Source organism: Schistocerca nitens, chromosome 10, assembly GCF_023898315.1.
Source record: "Schistocerca nitens isolate TAMUIC-IGC-003100 chromosome 10, iqSchNite1.1, whole genome shotgun sequence".
Taxonomy (NCBI): Eukaryota; Metazoa; Arthropoda; class Insecta; order Orthoptera; family Acrididae; genus Schistocerca; species Schistocerca nitens.
This window is the reverse complement of record NC_064623.1, coordinates 48698143-48718540: the sequence shown is the minus strand read 5'-3', so window position 1 is coordinate 48718540 and position 20398 is coordinate 48698143. Positions and strand designations below refer to the sequence as shown.

General features: G+C 43.5%; 1 protein-coding gene across 2 annotated transcripts in view; it reads right to left on the bottom strand.

Annotated features, from left to right (window-relative positions):
• Positions 1-282: 282 nt before the first annotated feature.
• The window catches only part of LOC126210205 (uncharacterized), a 65339-nt gene continuing 45223 nt past the window's right edge, over positions 283-20398 (bottom strand). For both annotated transcript variants that reach the window (XM_049939384.1, XM_049939385.1), the window contains 5 exons: positions 19792-19909; positions 13057-13127; positions 8056-8141; positions 6399-6552; positions 283-1611 (listed from right to left, as the gene is read on the bottom strand). In XM_049939384.1, the coding sequence (XP_049795341.1) occupies positions 1499-1611; positions 6399-6552; positions 8056-8141; positions 13057-13127; positions 19792-19909 (542 nt within the window). In that variant the 3' untranslated portion in view covers positions 283-1498. The remainder of the gene's footprint in view (positions 1612-6398; positions 6553-8055; positions 8142-13056; positions 13128-19791; positions 19910-20398) is intronic.

Sequence of the window (20398 nt, the reverse complement as noted above, 5' to 3'; positions counted from 1 at the left end):
TTCAAGCAAATTTGCCGTTTTTATCACAGATAATCAGAGTACATAACGTAGCGTTAATAACGTACTGTAGAAACAAACCAGAGTGTAGACGATAAAAGTGGGCATTAGAAATGATTCCACTTACCCAAAAGATTAAGAAACGCTGGCATGATTAATCATGTGTAGGAATCCTCATAGTTATCTGGTAATTTTTATTGCATTTTTTTCAACAGACACTAAAATTTTTGCTTATTTCATGCAGTTATGCATAAATGGATCAAATGAAATAGAAAAGAACAATACTTCTTCTTTGTTAGCAGTTTTAATTTCAAATACATTTTCTTCAGTAATTAGTAATTTCACAAGCCTTAAAGATATACTGTTTCTTACAACGCTAATGTTAGGACATTAGTAAGTAAACTAGACGAAAATAAAATAATGCCCTAGAGAAATAGTCTGATAAATTTCTAGAAGATAGGTTACATGGTGCTTCCGCATCTCCGATCTGTCTTAAAAATGCATCGGATTTGCATAACTTAATCTCCTTAACTTGTTTAAATAAACTTATGCTACCTGGTGGTGTATGTATTTCTTCTTCGTTTTCGTAGTTGGACGTTCTGAAGGCTTCGTCCACCTTTACATATATGTAATCTCCTTACTCGGGTTCTTTCTCATGAAGCTTTAGCATTAACGCTTGCATTCACCAGTATCGAAACATAGGATGTACCGACGCCTTCTTTCTCAAGAGCTGTTACTACCGATCTCGTTGGAAATGTGTTATAAGCTGTGTGAAACTTTCTTGGTCCCAAACTGTGCGATAATTCAGACTCGACGAGCTCTCATGTAATTTCAGTCACGTCTTGGAAGTGGCCCATCCCGCTGTATTGATTTCAGTTAACAGTAAAAAGTAATAAATAACTAAGAAACTGATACACTCGAGCTTAAAATTCTTTATATATCCAGTTTCATGAGGAGTTAGACATTCTGTAGAGTGATCTTTTAAGAATTCGTACTTACAAATATGTTAGCATATATTGCAAAACTAATGTTACATTAATGATGGAAGCTGAAGAAATGAATTAAAATTTGTACCATGGTTGGGACTTGAACCCGGGCCTCCTTGCTTACTAGGGAGGTACAGTAGTCATTACATCACCACAGCACTATAGCTAACATACCTGCATGGACCCCGTTTGTACAATGCCCTCGCTAACTGGGGTAGTCCGTAGAGTTACGTTAACTATAGTTTTGTCGTGGTGTAATGGTTGGCATGCCTGCCTTTTTCAGCTTCCATTATTATCGTAGATAAAGATGAAACTCAAACGTCTGAAAGGAAAATTAATTATATCAGATCTATAATGCTACATTATTCATTGGTATATCGTCGGTAGCCAGCACCCACGTTGCATGCCTACACACGCTACGTACACATAGCTGTTGAGACAGAAACGAAACCTAGGTGGACCTCATACCAGGTCCAAGTGCCCAGTCCGAACGCACCCTGCCTTCTGCCTTGATGTCACACTATCACTTGTTCAACCCTCTTGTCGTCGTTGTCCTTTTCGTCTTCCTCTTTGGTTGTCAGCTGTCGGCGAAAGTTGACCACCACCATCAAGTAGTAGATGTTAATGCCTGTAACAGAACAGAATAGCTCGGATGATAGACGAATGGTCATCGAGGGCTTCAGCTACTAGTCGCGTCGCAGAACTGAACGTCCGAGGCAGGTGTCATGAGCCAATACGTCACTGCATCACTACCGTTTCCCGTCTTGCTATTAGTGGCGTTCGGCTTTCCTAGCATAACTACACCCGTGGTAGAGGGACAGTGCCTTTCATTAGTAATCAAACACGTTCTTGCTGCTTAACTTTTCAATAAAAATCATCAGCATTGGCGGCCGAAGACTTACGGCATAAGAAGTCACCTCATACTACCAATGGCCATGTCAAAGAGGGCGGAAGAGCGGACAGATGTTTAAGGCAATCTCTTGCCATTGGGATGGGAAACTGCCCCTAGAAGGCGGAAGAATCAGCAATGATCAACGCCATAAGGACGCAGAAGGGAACGGAAACCACAGAATTAAAGACACATAACCTGTGTCCTCAGGACATGTGGCCTGTAATTGAAAAATCATGATGATCTCCCCACTGGCAAAATATTCCAGACTAGTCCCCCATCTGGACCTCCAGGAGGGGACTGCCAAGGAGGTAACCATGAGAAAAGATTGAATAATTCTAGTTTTAACCATTTGAGTACCAGTGGTTTTAAGTACCAGTATACTAATTCAAAAGCCAAGATTACTAGATGATCGGTTTCAACACACTAAAGGTACCATCATCAGATCTGTGAAGATATAACAGGTTTAAGGAAGGGCTTACATGAGTTACACTATATACATTACTATTAGTACAGCACTACATACCTGAATGTAGCTTAACATGCATAAATCATTTATATACAACGATACATGAGGCAGACCAGCTGATATAAAATCAATGTCACAGAAATAAAAATTAAAAAACAACTACTCTCATGGTCATTCTATTCCATCAGATATATTAGTCGTTGTTAGTCGAGCTGTGATCATGTGTCAAATAGTTTTATCTGGTGACTTCGGCTTTTTACGTTCCGCTCACAGCAGATCCAGAAAGGTTATAGGCTGTGATGACGTACCGAAGCCAATGGCGATTGTGGCAGTGACGTCACAGACTACAGGCCGACTTCAGCCAGCTGCTGCCGTCGGCGGGCATGTGGGTAAGCAAGCTTCTGCCCCCTTGTTTTTGAGTCGTCAGTCTGCTGACTGGTTTGATGCGGCCCACCACGAATTCCTCTCCTGTGCCAACCTCTTCATCTCAGAGAAGCACTTCCAACAAACGTCCTCAATTATTTGCTGGATGTATTCCAAGCTCTGTCTTCCTCTACAGCTTTTGGCCTCAACAGCTCCCTCTACTACCATGGAAGTTATTCCGTGATATCTTAACATAAATCCTATCATCCTGTACCTTCCCCTTGTCAGTGTTTTCCACATAGTCCTTTCCTCTCCGATTCTGTGCAGAACCTCCTCATTCCTTATCTTATCAGTTCACCTAATTTTCAACATTCGTCTGAAGCACCATATCTCAGATGCTTCGATTCTCTCTTATCGCTGTTTTTCCACAGTCCACGTTTCAATACCATACAATGCTGTGCTCCAAACGTCCATTCTCAGAAATTTCTTCCTCAAATTAGGGACTAAGTTTGTTACCAGTAGACTTCTCTTGGCCAGAAATGGCCTGTTTTTCAGTGCTAGTCTGCTTTTGATGTCCTCCTTGCTCCGCTCGTCATTGGTTATTTTGCTGCCTAGCTAGCAGAATTCCTTAACTTCATGACCAACAATCCCGATGTTAAGTTCCTCGCTGTTCTCATTTCTGTACTTCTCATAACTTTCGTCTTTCTTCGATTTACTCTGAATCCATTTTCTGTACTCATTAGACTGTTCGTTCCATTCAGCACATCATATAATGTTTCTTCACTTCCACTCAGGATAGCAATGTCATGAGCGAATCGTATCATTGATACCTTTTCACCTTGAATTTTGATTTCACTTCTGAACCTTTTTCTTTATTTCCATCAATGCTTCTTAGATGTACAGATCGAACAGTAGGGGCGAAAGACTATGCCCCTCTCTTACACCCCGTGATCTGGTGGCTAGCGTTGCTGCCTCTGAATCACGGGATCCCAGGTTCGATTCTCGGCCAGGTTGGAGATTTTCTTTGCCCGGGAACTGCGTGTTTGTGTTGTCCTCATCATTTCATTCTCATCATCATTATTCATGACAGAGGCTCGATTGGACTGAGTAAAAATTAAGACTGTGTAATAATAGGGACTTTGTACGGGTGCTGATGACCGTGCAGTTGAACGCCCCACAAACCAGACATCATCATCGTGATCATCATCATCGTCATCATCTCTCACACCCCTTTTAATCCGAGCGCTTCGTTCTTGGTCGTCCACTTTTATTATTCCCTCTTGACTAATGTACACATTTGTACATTACCCCTCTCTCCCTATAGCTTTCCCCCTATTTTTCTCAGCATTTCGAACATATTGCACCACTTTACATCGTCGAACGCTTTCTCCAGGTCGACAAATCCTATAAACGTGGCTTGATTTTTCTTAACCTCGCTTCCATTATCAATTGCAACTTCAGAATTGCCTCTCTGCTGCCTTTATCTTTTCTTGAAGCCAAGCTGATCGCCATCCAACAGCTCCTCAATTTTCTTTTCCAATCTTCTGTGTATTATTCTTGTCAGCATCTTGGATGTGTGAGCTGTTAAACCGTTTCAGCGATAATTCTCGCAATCTTCGGAATTGCGTGGATACCCAAGACAAAAGACGGAAATCATACCATTACAGCGTAACCGAATGGATAACGTCCTGATATTGTGTAGATGATTTTTTTCCGAAAGTCAGACGGTAAACACCAACGTGAATATTCGTATTGTTGTCACTTCTCTCAATGTTATCCATCCCTTCTGCCTTACTTGATCTTAAGTCGTCCAATAAATTCTGATTCTGGATGCCCTTTTGTTGTTGTTGTTGTTGAGGTCTTCAGTCCTGAGACTGGTTTGATGCAGTTCTCCATGCTACTCTATCCTGTGCAAGCTTCTTCATCTCCCAGTACCTACTGCAACCTACATCCCTCTGAATCTGCTTAGTGTATTTATCTCTTGGTCTCCCTCTACGATTTTTACCCTCCACGCTGCCCTCCAGTACTAAATTGGTGATCCATTGGTGCCTCAGAACATGTCCTACCAACCGATCCCGTCTTTTAGTCAAGTTGTGCCACAAACTTCTCTTCCCCCCAATCCTATTCAGTACCTCCTCATTAGTTATGTGATCTACCCATCTAATCTTCAGCATTCTTCTCTAGCACCACATTTCGAAAGTTTCTATTCTCTTCTTGTCCAAACTAGTTATCGTCCATGTTTCACTTCCATACATGGCTGCACTCCATACAAATACTTTGAGAGACGATTTCCTGACACTTAAATCTATACTCGATGTTAACAAATTTCTCTTCTTCAGAAACGCTTTCCTTGCCATTGCCAGTCTACATTTTATATCCTCTCTACTTCGACCATCATCAGTTATTTTGCTCCCCAAATAGCAAAACTCATTTACTACTTTAAGTGTCTAATTTCCTAATCTAATGCCCTCAGCATCACCCGACTTAATTCGATTACATTCATTATCCTCGTTTTGCTTTTGTTGATGTTCATATTATATCCTCCTTTCAAGACACTGTCCATTCCGTTCAACTGCTCTTCCAAGTCCTTTGCTGTCTCTGACAGAATTACAATGTCATCGGCGAACCTCAAAGTTTTTATTTCTTATCCATGGATTCTAATACCTACACCGAATTTTTCTTTTGTTTCCTTCATTGCTTGCTCAATATACAGATTGAATAACATCGGGGAGAGGCTTCAACCCGGTCTCACTCCCTTCCCAACCACTGCTTCCCTTTCATGCCCCTCGACTCTTGTAACTGCCATCTGGTTTGTGTACAAATTGTAAATAGTCTTTCTCTCCCTGTATTTTACCCCTGCCACATTTAGAATTTAAAAGAGAGTATTCCAGTCAACATTGTCGAAAGCTTTCTCAAAGTCTACAAATGCTAGAAACGTAGGTTTGCCTTTCCTTAATCTTTCTTCTAAGATAAGTCGTAAGGTCAGTATTGCCTCACGTGTCCCAACATTTCTACGGGATCCAAACTGATCTTCCCCGAGGTCGGCTTCCACCAGTTTTTCCATTCGTCTGTAAAGAATTCGCGTTAGTATTTTGCTGCCGTGACTTATTAAACTGATAGTTCGGTAATTTTCAGATCTGTCCATACCTGCTTTCTTTGGGATTGGAATTATTATATTCTTCTTGAAGCCTGACGGTATTTCGCCTGTCTCATACATCTTGGTCACCAGATGGTAGAGTTTTGTCAGGACTGGCTCTCCCAAGGCTGTCAGTAGTTCTAATGGAATGTTGTCTACTCCCGGGGCCCTGTTTCGACTCAGGTCTTTCAGTGCTCTTTCAAACTCTTCACGCAGTATCATATCTCCCACTTCATCTTTATCTACATCCTCTTCCATTTCCATAATATTGCCCTCAAGTACATCGCCCTCGTAGTATCATATCTCCCATTTTATCTTCATCTACATGCTCTTCCATTTCCATAATATTGTCCCCAAGTACATCGCCCTTGTATAGACCCTCTATATAATCCTTCCACTTTTCTACTTTCCCTTCTTTGCTTAGAAGTGGGTTTCCATCTGAGCTCTTGATATTCATACAAGTCGTTCTCTGGATGCCCTATCCCTTCTAAATCGACTTTTAATTTCACCGAGGGACATTTTGACTTTCCTACATGCCGGGTCAGTTGTTGTGCTTACCGAGATGTATGGCCATGTTGAGCAGCGTGACGATGGGGATCTGGACGGGGATGACGTGGAACATGAACGTGGCTGTCGCCAGCGTTCCCGCCGTAGCCACCATAAGGAGCAGAGCCTCGGCCACGAGCCACGCCGTCACCATGGTCGCCGATTCCTGGACAGCGAAAGAAGGAACTGATTACACATCCAAACACTATCCCCAATAATAAGCTGCGAGCCTCGCTTCATACCCTGAAACAACCGACACCGACTCAAAGGAAGGCCTCGGCGCTTGTCGGTGACGTCACGTCAGCTAGGCACGGCGAACGCCAGGTCTGTTGCAGGCATACTCATAATGGTGGCGTCTCCCTCCCTGACACAGGAAAATGTGGAACTATTGGCGGTAGTTGACCAACACACATTGTTCTGAGAGATTTCTGCAATCAATTAATTGTGCAGTTCATTACACTTCTTAAGAAATAGTGTACTCCTGAAGTTAAATTTCCACCTGTTTTAAGGATTGACTTACAAAAACAACTTCATGGTTTAGCAGCAACAGAATTCGTGCTTCTTTACCTTATTTGTAAATCTGAGGAAGTTAAGTTTGTACTGGGTTGCTTTTACAAGAAACTGTGAACATATTGGTGCTCTTCTTTAGGTATCTTGGTTGACTACGGGGTGAGGAGCACTGAATGTTAATGAAATATATTGCGATTGTACACGTTGGGGGACGGGGTGGTGGACAGAAGAAGAGGCAAAAGAGAGATACTTGTTTTATCAAATAAAACTTTTTTATCTTATAAAGTTTCTCTTTTCAGTTGCAAGAGGGGAATATTTATCTTTTCTAATGTGCATGTTTAAAAAAAGTATAAGCTCAGCAGTATTTTCGACGTATGAAGCTATTTTGTTTCCTGTTTAGAGTTCCTTTCGTTGAAAACGACTGTAATCTAATGACTGGCAACAGTTGGACATTTACACATGTAAATTAGTTCACATTCCAGTGACGATGTCAAACGAAAATAAATAAACAAATAAAAGAAACGAGTTCATTGTAAGGGGGTTGGGGTAAGTTTCTATAACAAAGTGGATCAAGTAAATATAGTTACTTGAATGTAAAATTTCCGAAGCTTGCAATGGGGCAAAGCATCTTCTCATATTGATCTACGTTTCGACAGGATTCAGTAATACAGAACTATGATCTTCATTTGCAGCTTTACGATAGTAAGAAAATCTTTCATCTAAACAAAACTGCAGAACCCAAAACAATACTAAACATTTTGTCCAAAAATAAGAGATTTATAGTGATAAGCACGCCGAGGCGTTTCTGCCTGCAACAGACCTGGCGTTCGCCGTGCCTAGCTGACGTGACGTCACCAACAAGCGCCGAGGCCTTCCTTTGAGTCGGTGTTGAAACAACTCACGTTGAATGATGAGACAAAAGTTATCAGTGAACGTACAGTGATTAACACTCAACTGAGAGGAAAACAAGTCGAAAGTTTACTTATTTACTTTCGTATTTATATATCTTTTTTCTGCCAGATAAAATTGGTATAGAGGTGTGACGATCAAAGACCTTTATTTGGTGAATGTGGCTACAATATCCACAGTAGTAATAATGATAATAATAATAATCTGCCCATTTGCCTGTGAAATTGGATCTGAAAATGACCACTCTTACCTTGTAGACGCCCGCCATCAGCAGTGGTGTGGCAGCCATCGTGGCAACCCATATGCCGATGTTGAAGTACAGGATTGACTTGTCAACTGCAACAACATCGAGAAAGATTTAACGCCGGTCCCACTGTCAAGTGCTGTTCAAACATCTGCTCAGTGTTTTAGTTATGCTTATGCAACAGCTCATGCCACGCCTACCAACAAGGCGGATGGTGCAAGTACACTGTCTGATCATAAAAGCCCGGACACCACTGTGTAATCCGGAATTTCCCACGAAATGTCACCAGAGGTGGACCTGCCTTTGTAAAAGGAGACGGGGAAGGTTGTGTTGCAAGTAGAGGAGTAGTGACAGCTGAGTGGGTCGGAGAGCACAGTGCCTTCTAACTAGACCAGTCATTGAATGTCACCCGAGTAATAAAGCCATCAGGGGCATTTAAACCGCTCTAAAACTGCCCATATCGGCCGTTCGTGATGTGATTGTGGACACGCGAAGGAAAAAGCACAGATAATCCGAGACTAGGCTGACCTAATGTACTGACGGAGAGGGGCTATCGAGCATTGCGGAGGGTAGTCAAGCTAGCAGAATGTGCTTACGTAGCGAGCTATGATTTTGCGGACAGGGTGGGCAGCAATCTGTGGTTGTTTCCTGATGATGCCGTGGTGTACAGTAAGGCGTCGACTTTGAGAGACTGTAGGAAGATACAAGAAGACTCAGACAAAATTTCCAGCTAATCCTAAATGTGGAAAAATGTAAGTTAATGCGGATATGTAGGAGGGACAAACCTGTAATGTTTGGATACAGTGTTACTTGTACCCTGCTTTAGCACATGGGACGGGCATGTGAAAACTGTGGTAGGAAAGGAGAATGGTCGACTTCGGTTTATTGGGAGAGTTTTAGGAAAGGTTGGTTCACCTGTAAAGGAGACCTCATATAGGGCGCTGGTGCGACCTATTCTTGAGTATTGGTGAGTGTTTGGGATCCGTAGCTGGTGGGACTGAAGGAAGACATCGAAGCAGCTCCAAGGCGGACTGCTAGATTTCTTACCTGTAGGTTTGAATAACACGGAAGTGTTACGGAGATGCTTCGCGAACTCAAATGAGAATCCGTGGAGGGAAGGCGACGTTCTTTTCGAGGAGCACCGTTGACAAAATTTAGAGAACTGGCATCTGAAGCTGACCGCTGAACGATTCTACTGCCGCCAACATACATTGTCTGTAAGGACTACGAAGATAAGATACGAGAAATTAGGGGTCATCCGGAGGCATATAGACAGTTTTTAAAAATTTTTCCTTTTTAAAATTCAGTTTTGATCGCACCACGTATGCTACAATATCATATGTCCATCATCAGACCCATGGCATCCTTAGAAGCCTTAGAAGATGGTAGGTGGAGCACTCTTCTCAGCTGCTGTCATGTCAACCGATATATATATATATATATATATATATATATATATATATATATATATATATATATATATATACTCCTGGAAATTGAAATAAGAACACCGTGAATTCATTGTCCCAGGAAGGGGAAACTTTATTGACACATTCCTGGGGTCAGATACATCACATGATCACACTGACAGAACCACAGGCACATAGACACAGGCAACAGAGCATGCACAATGTCGGCACTAGTACAGTGTATATCCACCTTTCGCAGCAATGCAGGCTGCTATTCTCCCATGGAGACGATCGTAGAGATGCTGGATGTAGTCCTGTGGAACGGCTTGCCATACCATTTCCACCTGGCGCCTCAGTTGGACCAGCGTTCGTGCTGGACGTGCAGACCGCGTGAGACGACGCTCCATCCAGTCCCAAACATGCTCAATGGGGGACAGAGCCGGAGATCTTGCTGGCCAGGGTAGTTGACTTACACCTTCTAGAGCACGTTGGGTGGCACGGGATACATGCGGACGTGCATTGTCCTGTTGGAACAGCAAGTTCCCTTGCCGGTCTAGGAATGGTAGAACGATGGGTTCGATGACGGTTTGGATGTACCGTGCACTATTCAGTGTCCCCTCGACGATCACCAGTGGTGTACGGCCAGTGTAGGAGATCGCTCCCCACACCATGATGCCGGGTGTTGGCCCTGTGTGCCTCGGTCGTATGCAGTCCTGATTGTGGCGCTCACCTGCACGGCGCCAAACACGCATACGACCATCATTGGCACCAAGGCAGAAGCGACTCTCATCGCTGAAGACGACACGTCTCCATTCGTCCCTCCATTCACGCCTGTCGCGACACCACTGGAGGCGGGCTGCACGATGTTGGGGCGTGAGCGGAAGACGGCCTAACGGTGTGCGGGACCGTAGCCCAGCTTCATGGAGACGATTGCGAATGGTCCTCGCCGATACCCCAGGAGCAACAGTGTCCCTAATTTGCTGGGAAGTGGCGGTGCGGTCCCCTACGGCACTGCGTAGGATCCTACGGTCTTGGCGTGCATCCGTGCGTCGCTGCGGTCCGGTCCCAGGTCGACGGGCACGTGCACCTTCCGCCGACCACTGGCGACAACATCGATGTACTGTGGAGACCTCACGCCCCACGTGTTGGGCAATTCGGCGGTACGTCCACCCGGCCTCCCGCATTGCCCACTATACGCCCTCGCTCAAAGTCCGTCAACTGCACATACGGTTCACGTCCACGCTGTCGCGGCATGCTACCAGTGTTAAAGACTGCGATGGAGCTCCGTATGCCACGGCAAACTGGCTGACACTGACGGCGGCGGTGCACAAATGCTGCGCAGCTAGCGCCATTCGACGGCCAACACCGCGGTTCCTGGTGTGTCCGCTGTGCCGTGCGTGTGATCATTGCTTGTACAGCCCTCTCGCAGTGTCCGGAGCAAGTATGGTGGGTCTGACACACCGGTGTCAATGTGTTCTTTTTTCCATTTCCAGGAGTGTACATATATATATGGAGGAAAGGTCAGTATTCAGTGATATGACAGGAACGCTCATTCGAAGCAAAATAGTCTATTAAACATGGGCTCTAAAATACATACGTAAGAAACTATGGACACTTACACATCTTCGATACAGTGAAACGAACCTCTTCTAGTGCAAGCTCTTTTCATTCCATATTTTGAAGGAAGTGGTATCGGTTAAAATAAGGACAAATGTCCAGTGAACATGGGTTTTAAAATATATATTTTAAGAGGTCCCAGCACTTGTTTAGTAGAAGAGATGTGTATCACAGTATCGAACGTGAACAAGTGCTTACAGCTCTTAACGTATGCACTTCAGAGTCTATGTTTTCTAGACCTTTTGTGATTCGAATGAACGTCCTGTTATATCCCAGAATATTGATCATTCCTCCTGAGACACCCCGCATGCTGTACATTTGTCTTGTTTACAGGAGTAAGTGCCTATCCTTCGTTCCTCGACTTCTGAGAGGAAGTGTTACTATGTGCAGCTCTTTTACTGATGGGTACTGTATACAGAGGAAGAGAGACTGTATCTGCCCCTGTTCTATCCCAAGTCCAACTGTAACTCTCAGCAGCAAGGGTGAAACGTCTCTGTGGAGTCGTTTCGTAAGACGCTTGTCTCACTGGATTCTGTGCACCCTAATCTGTTCACCGCCTCATTGACTGAGCAATCAAACTAAGGCTTCTTAAATGATAATATGTTTGATTTTTTCGTGTTCTATAGGAAATCATGACCTGTATTTATTACGTTTTTCCCTTCACTCTACCCTGTGTGTGCGTGAATGTGTCTGAATGAGTGTTTTTACGAGAGGTTTCGGGTTTCTTTTGTGGGGGACGCTGAGTTGGTTGTCGTCTGCTAGGAGCAGATGATGTTTGCTTCTCGTTTGGAGGGTAGCACAGGATTACCAACTTAGGATCCCAGTACCTGGAAAGAGACGTTTACCCCTTTTAGTCTGGGGTTAGTTTGTCTGTCAGGTTGGTGGCGAAAGCCCACCCCTCTGGCAGCTTCCGTTGAACCGGTAGTTAGGCGAAGCTCGGTCGAGAAAGGACACTCTGCAGCTAGCGGATGGTAAGTACAGTTCGTAGCTCCTAGAGAGGGTTTCTGCTGATAGGAAGTAGGTCGAATTAGAACTTCCCTATGTTAAATTCATGGCATATTTAAGTACTTAAGCTTAACTGAAGCGTGTGTAGTTATGTACTTTCGGAATGTGGCATAATTATTTTGTTAAAAATCGGCGATGGTGGTGGTTGAAATGAAAAGTGTGAAAGTTGCTTTGTTCCTTTCGGACAGTCGTGGGTATGTAGATGGAATCATTGAATTATTGTGTTCCACTTCTCTTTTGTGTGTTTTTCCTTTTTAATTGCACGATTATACGATCTTTTTGCGAATTATTTCATTAAACTTTTTTATCCAGGCGCCAGTCATGTGTATTCATAGGAAGTGCATCAAATTCAGCAATGAAAAATATGTGCTACGGCAAAGATAAACACTGCGTCCTTTATCTTTGTCATTGTTGCCAGTTTTCAAATTAATTTTCTATTCCGTGATTTTTTAGTTAATCTGTTTGCTTGTGATGAACAAAAATGGGAGGAAAAATCAAAGTAAACGGTGTACTGTCTCAAAATTAAGAAATTATCACATTTAATTAAGCTCATTGATACACGACATACAACGCTGTTTATCTTGTAGGTTCTTTAAAAAAATCCGTTCTTCTAATTAAATTCTTAATTTAATTAAACTGATAATTTTCAGTTCGGTCTTTTGTTAATTGTTAGGAAGGGCTTGGGCTGGTGGTTACCCTGTAATTTTTAAATTTATAATAGTCCTTGTGAGCTGGCTTAACCAGAAATTGCACACAAGGGTTACATCTCCATTATTCTAGGTACGTAACGTATGTCGAGCCTTGGCTAGGATCTGTTTACAGTTCTACATACATATTTTACAAGGGCTAAGTGTCATCTTGGTCTGAATACAAAGATAGAAAAGTCTTCACATTCGTAAGTTGAAGTCCTTAGCTTAGAGCTACTGTCGAATGATAACTGCTATTCAGTGGCATTCAAATTTCAAACAGCACTTACACGGTCCTCTCAGGTCGAAGTCCAGAACGCCGTTATCCGCGTCGAAAGGCTTATAGTCCCGAATACAGGGCCTGTAACACAGCACCAGTCCAATACACAGTTTGTTAGAAGTTGTAATCCTTACAAAGTGAACGGCGGCTGCGATGAAAGCATTCCTTAAGAACATAGCTGTGCACAAAACTGTTAAGAGGAGGTTTACTATCTTTTGGTTCAAAAAAACGATTTCTTTTAAATTTCATTTTTGGATCGATAAAAGTGTTTAGAATCCACCCCCAAACGGTTTTTCTTAATGCGGAACGGAAATGTTTGTTATTCGCGGTTGAACAAAAAAATGCACAAGCATGAAATCGGCCTTTTTCGTTCACCAGTTTTTTTCTTGCGGAGGACGAGTTATTGTACCGGTGCTTGGGAGGAAACACACAAAATTCAAATGAAAGTTTGAACACGTGTGTTTGGAAATTAGCCACCAAGCATTTGCATTCTGGTGCGAAGACTGTTGAGATTGCGACTTTCCTGGCAGTAAGCAGCTTCAACGAAGGGTATTCAGCAATTTTGAAGACCATGACAACGATGGACGTCACCCTGGGACTGTATTCGACGCAGTTCGCCAAGCATTCGGACGACCACCGGATTCAAGCGGCCGAAAACCTCTTGTCACCGGCCGTACGAGCGGCCCTGGAGCAGCGCAGGATGGCCCAGATCGAGCAAAAACCCCTCTATGAGGAAGAGGAAGGACTAGTTCATGGACCCGGAATAGCAGATCGAACGCACGTTGCTTAATATTGCATTTATATGTAGTCAAAACTTCAAACGCGTTTTTCTCGAAATGATGTTTTCTTTTTATCGCGCGGTATGGTAACTTCAAATCTACTGAACCGATTGGCATGATTCTTTGTTTCCGACGAAGCTAACTAAATTGTCTAGGAGTTTTATCACTTTTATTCCGATCCATCAACTACAAATATTTTCACTTGGCCGACAAAGTCGACAAATCGATGAAAAAAACCCTTTTTTTTCAAATGGCCACCATTTCGTTTCCTATGGTCCAAATAACTTAAGCGAGGTACAACTCCTAAAGAAACTTATATACTTCGCTAACGTCAACAATTTTGATTTCAGACGTGCCGACTGACCTGTGACGCACCGCGCGTGGAGGTCTACATCGAAATTTTGTTTCGTTCTGACGGCACTTCCGCCTTTGCTGTTCGACATTTTCGGTCGAAAAAATTCCAGTTTGTAGAGGAAATATCAATAAACATTTTGAGTAAATTTGACATTGATATTTACAACACATCCCGAGAAAAAAATTCTCAAAGAACATGTTTTTTCGGGCCAAAGTTAACTTTTCGAGCAACGGATTAATTTTTAAGTTAACTTTGCAAAATGTTAACGCACTTTTTAACTGCGGTTAACTTCGATTCCGTTAATTGTTAATTAGGCACCTACTATTTATGACAGTAAACGCCGCATCGCCCACGGAAATCATCTTCTGACAAGTTCGGGTTACGTACAGGGGGACAATTATAGAACTATATGAAAAAAAACGTAAATTAGTTGCGAAATAATTCAACATTTAAATGTCACTAAAGATATTTTGATTTAGGTTACATGTTAGATATACCTGCCATCATTGGCGATGACGAGGCGCAGACGAATAGCGAAATTCTGCAGGACCAGCTGACTGTCGGAACATAGATGCTGTCGATGACCTCCTGAATGGCTACTTTCAGCTCGGTAATGGTTCTGGGTTTACTGTACACCATGTCTTTAATACAGCCACACAAAAGGAAGTCGCGTGTATTCAGATCTGGAGAATACGGGGGCCAATCGAGGCCCATGCCAGTGACCTCTGGAGACCCCGGAGCCAGAACAGTGTCCCGAAACTGCTCAGCCAGGACATCAAACACTCTAGTGTTTCGATAGGGCCGAGCTCCGTCTTGAATGAACCACGTCTTGTCGAAATCCGGGTCACTTGGGATAATGGGGATGAAATCATATTCAAAAACCTTCACGTTCGGTAGTCATCGTGCTATCAAGGATTTTTTTTTTTTGGTCATCAGTCTACTGACTGGTTTGATGCGGCCCGCCACGAATTCCTTTCCTGTGCTAACCTCTTCATCTCAGAGTAGCACTTGCAACCTACGTCCTCAATTTTTTGCTGGACGTATTCCAATCTCGGTCTTCCTCTACAGTTTTTGCCCTCTACAGCTCCCTCTAGTACCATGGAAGTCATTCCCTCATGTCTTAGCAGATGTCCTATCATCCTGTTCCTTCTCCTTACCAGTGTCTTCTACATATTCCTTTCCTCTCCGATTCTGCGTAGAACCTCCTCATTCCTTACCTTATCAGTCCACCTAATTTTCAACATTCGTCTATAGCACCACATCTCAATTGCTTCGATTCTCTTCTGTTCCGGTTTTCCCACAGTCCATGTTTCACTATCATACAATGCTGTACTCCAGACGTACATCCTCAGAAATTTCTTCCTCAAAGTAAGGCCGGTATTTTATATTAGTAGACTTCTCTTGGCCAGAAATGCCTTTTTTGCCATAGCGAGTCTGCTTTTGATGTCCTCCTTGCTCCGTCCGTCATTGGTTATTTTACTGCCTAGGTAGCAGAATTCCTTAACTTCATTGACGTCGTGATCATCAATCCTGATGTTAAGTTTCTCGCTGTTCTCATTTCTACTACTTCTCATTACCTTCGTCTTTCTCCGATTTACTCTCAAACCATACTGTGTACTCATTAGACTGTTCATTCCGTTCAGTAGATCATTTAATTCTTCTTCACTTTCACTCAGGATAGCAATGTCATCAGCGAATCGTATCATTGATATCCTTTCACCTTGTATTTTAATTCCACTCCTGAACCTTTCTTTTATTTCCATCATTGCTTCCTCGATGTACAGATTGAAGAGTAGGGGCGAAAGGCTACAGCCTTGTCTTACACCCTTCTTAATACGAGCACTTCGTTCTTGATCGTCCACTCTTATTATTCCCTCTTGGGTGTTGTACATATTGTATATGACCCGTCTCTCCCTATAGCTTACCCCTACTTTTTTCAGAATCTCGAACAGCTTGCACCATTTTATATTGTCGAACGCTTTTTCCAGGTCGACAAATCCTATGAAAGTGTCTTGATTTTTCTTTAGCCTTGCTTCCATTATTAGCCGTAACGTCAGAATTGCCTCTCTCGTCCCTTTACTTTTCCTAAAACCAAACTGATCGTCACCTAGCGCATTCTCAATTTTCTTTTCCATTCTTCTGTATATTATTCCTGTAAGCATCTTCGATGCACGAGCTGTTAAGCTGATTGTGCGATAATTCTCGCACTTGTCAGCTCTTGCCGTCTTCGGAATTGTGTGGATGATGTTTTTCCGAAAGTCAGATGGTATGTCGCCAGACTCATATATTCCACACACCAACGTGAATAGTAGTTTTGTTGCCACTTCCCCTAATGATTTTAGAAATTCTGATGGAATGTTATCTATCCCTTCTGCCTTATTTGACCGTAAGTTCAAAAATGGTTCAAATGGCTCTGAGCACTATGGGACTCAACTGCTGAGGTCATAAGTCCCCTAGAACTTAGAACTACTTAAACCTAACTAACCTAAGGACAACACACACATCCATGCCCGAGGCAGGATTCGAACCTGCGACCGTAGCGGTCGCGCGGTTCTAGACTGTAGCGCCAGAACCGCTCGGCTACTAGCGGCCGGCTGACCGTAAGTCCTCCAAAGCTCTTTTAAATTCCGATTCTAATACTGGATCCCCTATCTCTTCTAAATCGACTCCTGTTTCTTCTTCTATCACATCAGACAAATCTTCCCCCTCATAGAGGCTTTCAATGTATTCTTTCCACCTATCTGCTCTCTCCTCTGCATTTAACAGTGGAATTCCCGTTGCACTCTTACAAGGAATATCGCACCGATTATTCCGTGTTTGAACAGTTCACACCACACAGAAACGCGTCGGGGGTGAAGACACTTCTCGATCGCGAAATACAGATTCTCAGTCCCCCAAATGCGGCAGTGTTGCTGATTGACGAACTCATCCAAACGAAAGTGGGCTTCGTCGCTAAACCAAACCATGCATGCGCATACTAATTCCCATCATGCCCCGCTGCAAAACATGTAGTTTGAACTGTTCAGAAGTTATGACGATTTTTATTTCATATAGTTGAATAATTGTTATCCTATAAACAAACGAGTGGGAGCGAGAGTATGGGTGCTCGCTGTTTACCGATTTTAAGTACAGATACTTGTTAGTGGATTGTCTGTGGAGACTGTATCATGTAATCGGATTCTAGGTCCACAACCGATGAGAATCCGAGGGTGCATTTAACTGATTACATTAATTTTGTATGCAGATCGGGAGAACAAATACTTTTCGATTGTAAACTGTGCTTGCCTAAAAAATTAACAATTGAGTCTCACACTTCGAGCCTTAATAATAAGACACCAACATCTACGGCCCTTTAGTCTTACGCAGGAAGCATTTCGGAAAGTACAGATCATGTTTTGCGGAAATATGATGTGAAGTGTGTTTTGCGACCACCATCAAAGATCATGCCCTTCTAGATCCCGTAAAGGATGATTTTGGTTTTGCGTAAGGCTGGTGTTTACTGTATTCCTTGCAGCTGTAGCGTGTTATATATTAGTCAGAGTATCAAGACTGTAGAGGACAGGTGTACTGACAAGGGAAAATCCCCATCACACTCCCTCAGATTTAGTGGTAAGAGGGGCCAGTTAACAGCCTATCAAAAACTGAACACAGACCAAGCATGAAAAGAGGAAGATGGTGTACTGGACTGTGAGAAACAAAAGCAAAATAGAAATAGTGAACTTTCCAAGAACAAGAAGTGCAGTATAGATCAGGTAGGAAGGAAAAGGGCGTCATGGCGAAGTGGTTACGGTATTGGACTGCCATGCTGGCGACCCGTGTTCAAACCTCCCTTGTACCTCTTTTTTATTTTTTTCGCTATTCGGTTTATTCAAATTTGTGTCTCTGTGGTAGTGTAGCGTCCGTTTGCAACTGTTAAGTGTAAGGTAGGGACCCATAATAACGGTTCATTCTGCAGAACTACTCTATTAGCAGCCGAAAGAAATTGGCTTTCGAATGGGAGCCGCAAACGTTTGGGCGACAAATCAAGCAAATCCTACACCAGAAACCACGTCTGGTGTGTCATACACGGCATTAGTGACATTACGTGTGTCGTATGCTAGGAATCTCTTTATCAACGCACCTAATTTGTACGGCTGGTGAATGAGTGATGTCTCCTTGCCCGATACAGGTGCTCGTATGAATTTGAACGTGATCACTCCGAAGGAAATGATGAAAACATAATAGTTTGTCAAGCCGCAAGAAATGAACGCAACGGTTTCACAACCTCACAGTCCCTCTGTGCTCTGTCGAAACATATTATTTAGGCGCTATTGAAGTTGCGTTCCATTTTGGACGTCTTGACTGTTGAGGTCCTTTGATGTAACATAGTTCAAACCGTTTATTCGTTATTGTCATTCCTGTGAGACGTTTATGTAGTATCTTGCCTTCTCTCACTAGTCATCACATTTATTTGCGACGGTAACGTATTCTTAAAACATGACTCATATTCTATAACCATTATATAGTATGACCACTGCCAAGCATACAAACATTTCAATGACCGGACGGAAAAAAGAAAGTGGCACGATGTAGTTTTCAACATGGCTCGCCCGCTCGACAGTCGAACATCGTAACCACTTGTCTTCCCAGCTGCTGCATATTGCACTTCTTGTTCTTGGACCGTCCGCTGTTTCTACTTCCCTTTTTTATTCACGCTTGATCTGTGTTTGGATTTTGATGGGCTGTCTGTGGGGCCCTCTTAGCAATACATCTGAGGGGGGCGAGGGGGGGGGGGGGGGGCGATGGTGAGCATAAGCGGCTTACGACAGCCGAGTAAATCCGCCATTGCAGAACATTCTCTTGGCACCGATCATCATATGGAATATAACAATACAGAGATTCTGGCATGCACTTCCAGCTAATGCGATAGTGTTATTAAGGACACTGTGGAGCCGGCCAGAGTGGCCGAGCGCTTCTAGGCGCTACAGTCTGGAACAGTACGACCGCTACGGTCGCAGGTTCGAATCCTGCCTCGGGCATGGATGTGTGTGATGTCCTTAGGTTAGTTAGGTTTAAGCAGTTCTAAGTTCTAGGGGACTGATGACCTCAGAAGTTAAGTCCCATAGTGCTCAGAGCCATTTGAACCATTTGACACTGTTGAAATGGAACTAGCAAGTAACGTTATAAATGGAAATGATGGTTTTTGGTTAAATTGTGCATAGACTCCTGCTCTCTCCCGTGTCAGAAAAGAAAGCTACAGAATTTATGCTTCCTCACCCGTTGGTTATTAATTTGGCTATCGATAACTTCTGACGTCGGTCACCTTTGGTTTGTGATGGGGCTAGTGTTTACAGCGTGTTTGTGTGTCATCTTTCCGGAGTTACTCTGAAAACAGACGTTTTAAATTCCCTTGCGTGGCGCTTACTTCCTGGAATTTTGCCCTGAAACTAGCAGGTTGGGCTCCTCTTGAAATATCGGCAGTTGGCGACGACGTCACCCGCTTGCATTCCCGTAAGTCATTTGAACATTGTACACGCCTGGAGAAACTCAGGTCTCACAAATTTTGGCTAGTGCTCGTACAGCGCCAAAAGCATAGCGTTCTGAACCACTGCCGCACTCTGTCGCTACTCACCTCTGGTACGATCTCGATTCAGTATGGAATCGGGGGTATGACGGGATTCCCCAGAAACCTCCAAACCAGCCACGACGTCTCCAAGGGTTGCGCGGCCAATACAACCTGCCGCCGCCCGCTGCAAGAAAACTGTGCGTCAGAATAAAATCCTCAGAAATGTTTTTGCGCCAGCTGCATAACTTGGGGACGCCCGTGGGCTTACATTCAAAGGGATAAGGGTCTGAAAAAGAAAGCTTTGTGGTTATTTTGATGTCTACTGCTAAGACTGGTTGACTGAATCACTGCACGCTAGTCTGTCCTGTGTAAGACACGTCGTCTCTGCGAAACTACGGAGTGGCCGAGCGGTTCTAGGCGCTACAGTCTGGAACCGCGCGTCCGCTACGGTCGCAGGTTCGAATCCTGCCTCGGGCATGGATGTGTGTGATGGCCTTAGGTTAGTTGGGTTTAAGTAGTTCTAAGTTCTAGGGGACTGATGACCATAGATGTTAAGTCCCATAGGGCTCAGAGCCATTTTGCGAAACTACTACAGCCTACATCCGGTCCCCCCTCCCCATTCCCACGCGCCCATACGCACCAGACACGCACAAACTTACTTTTTTACAGTATT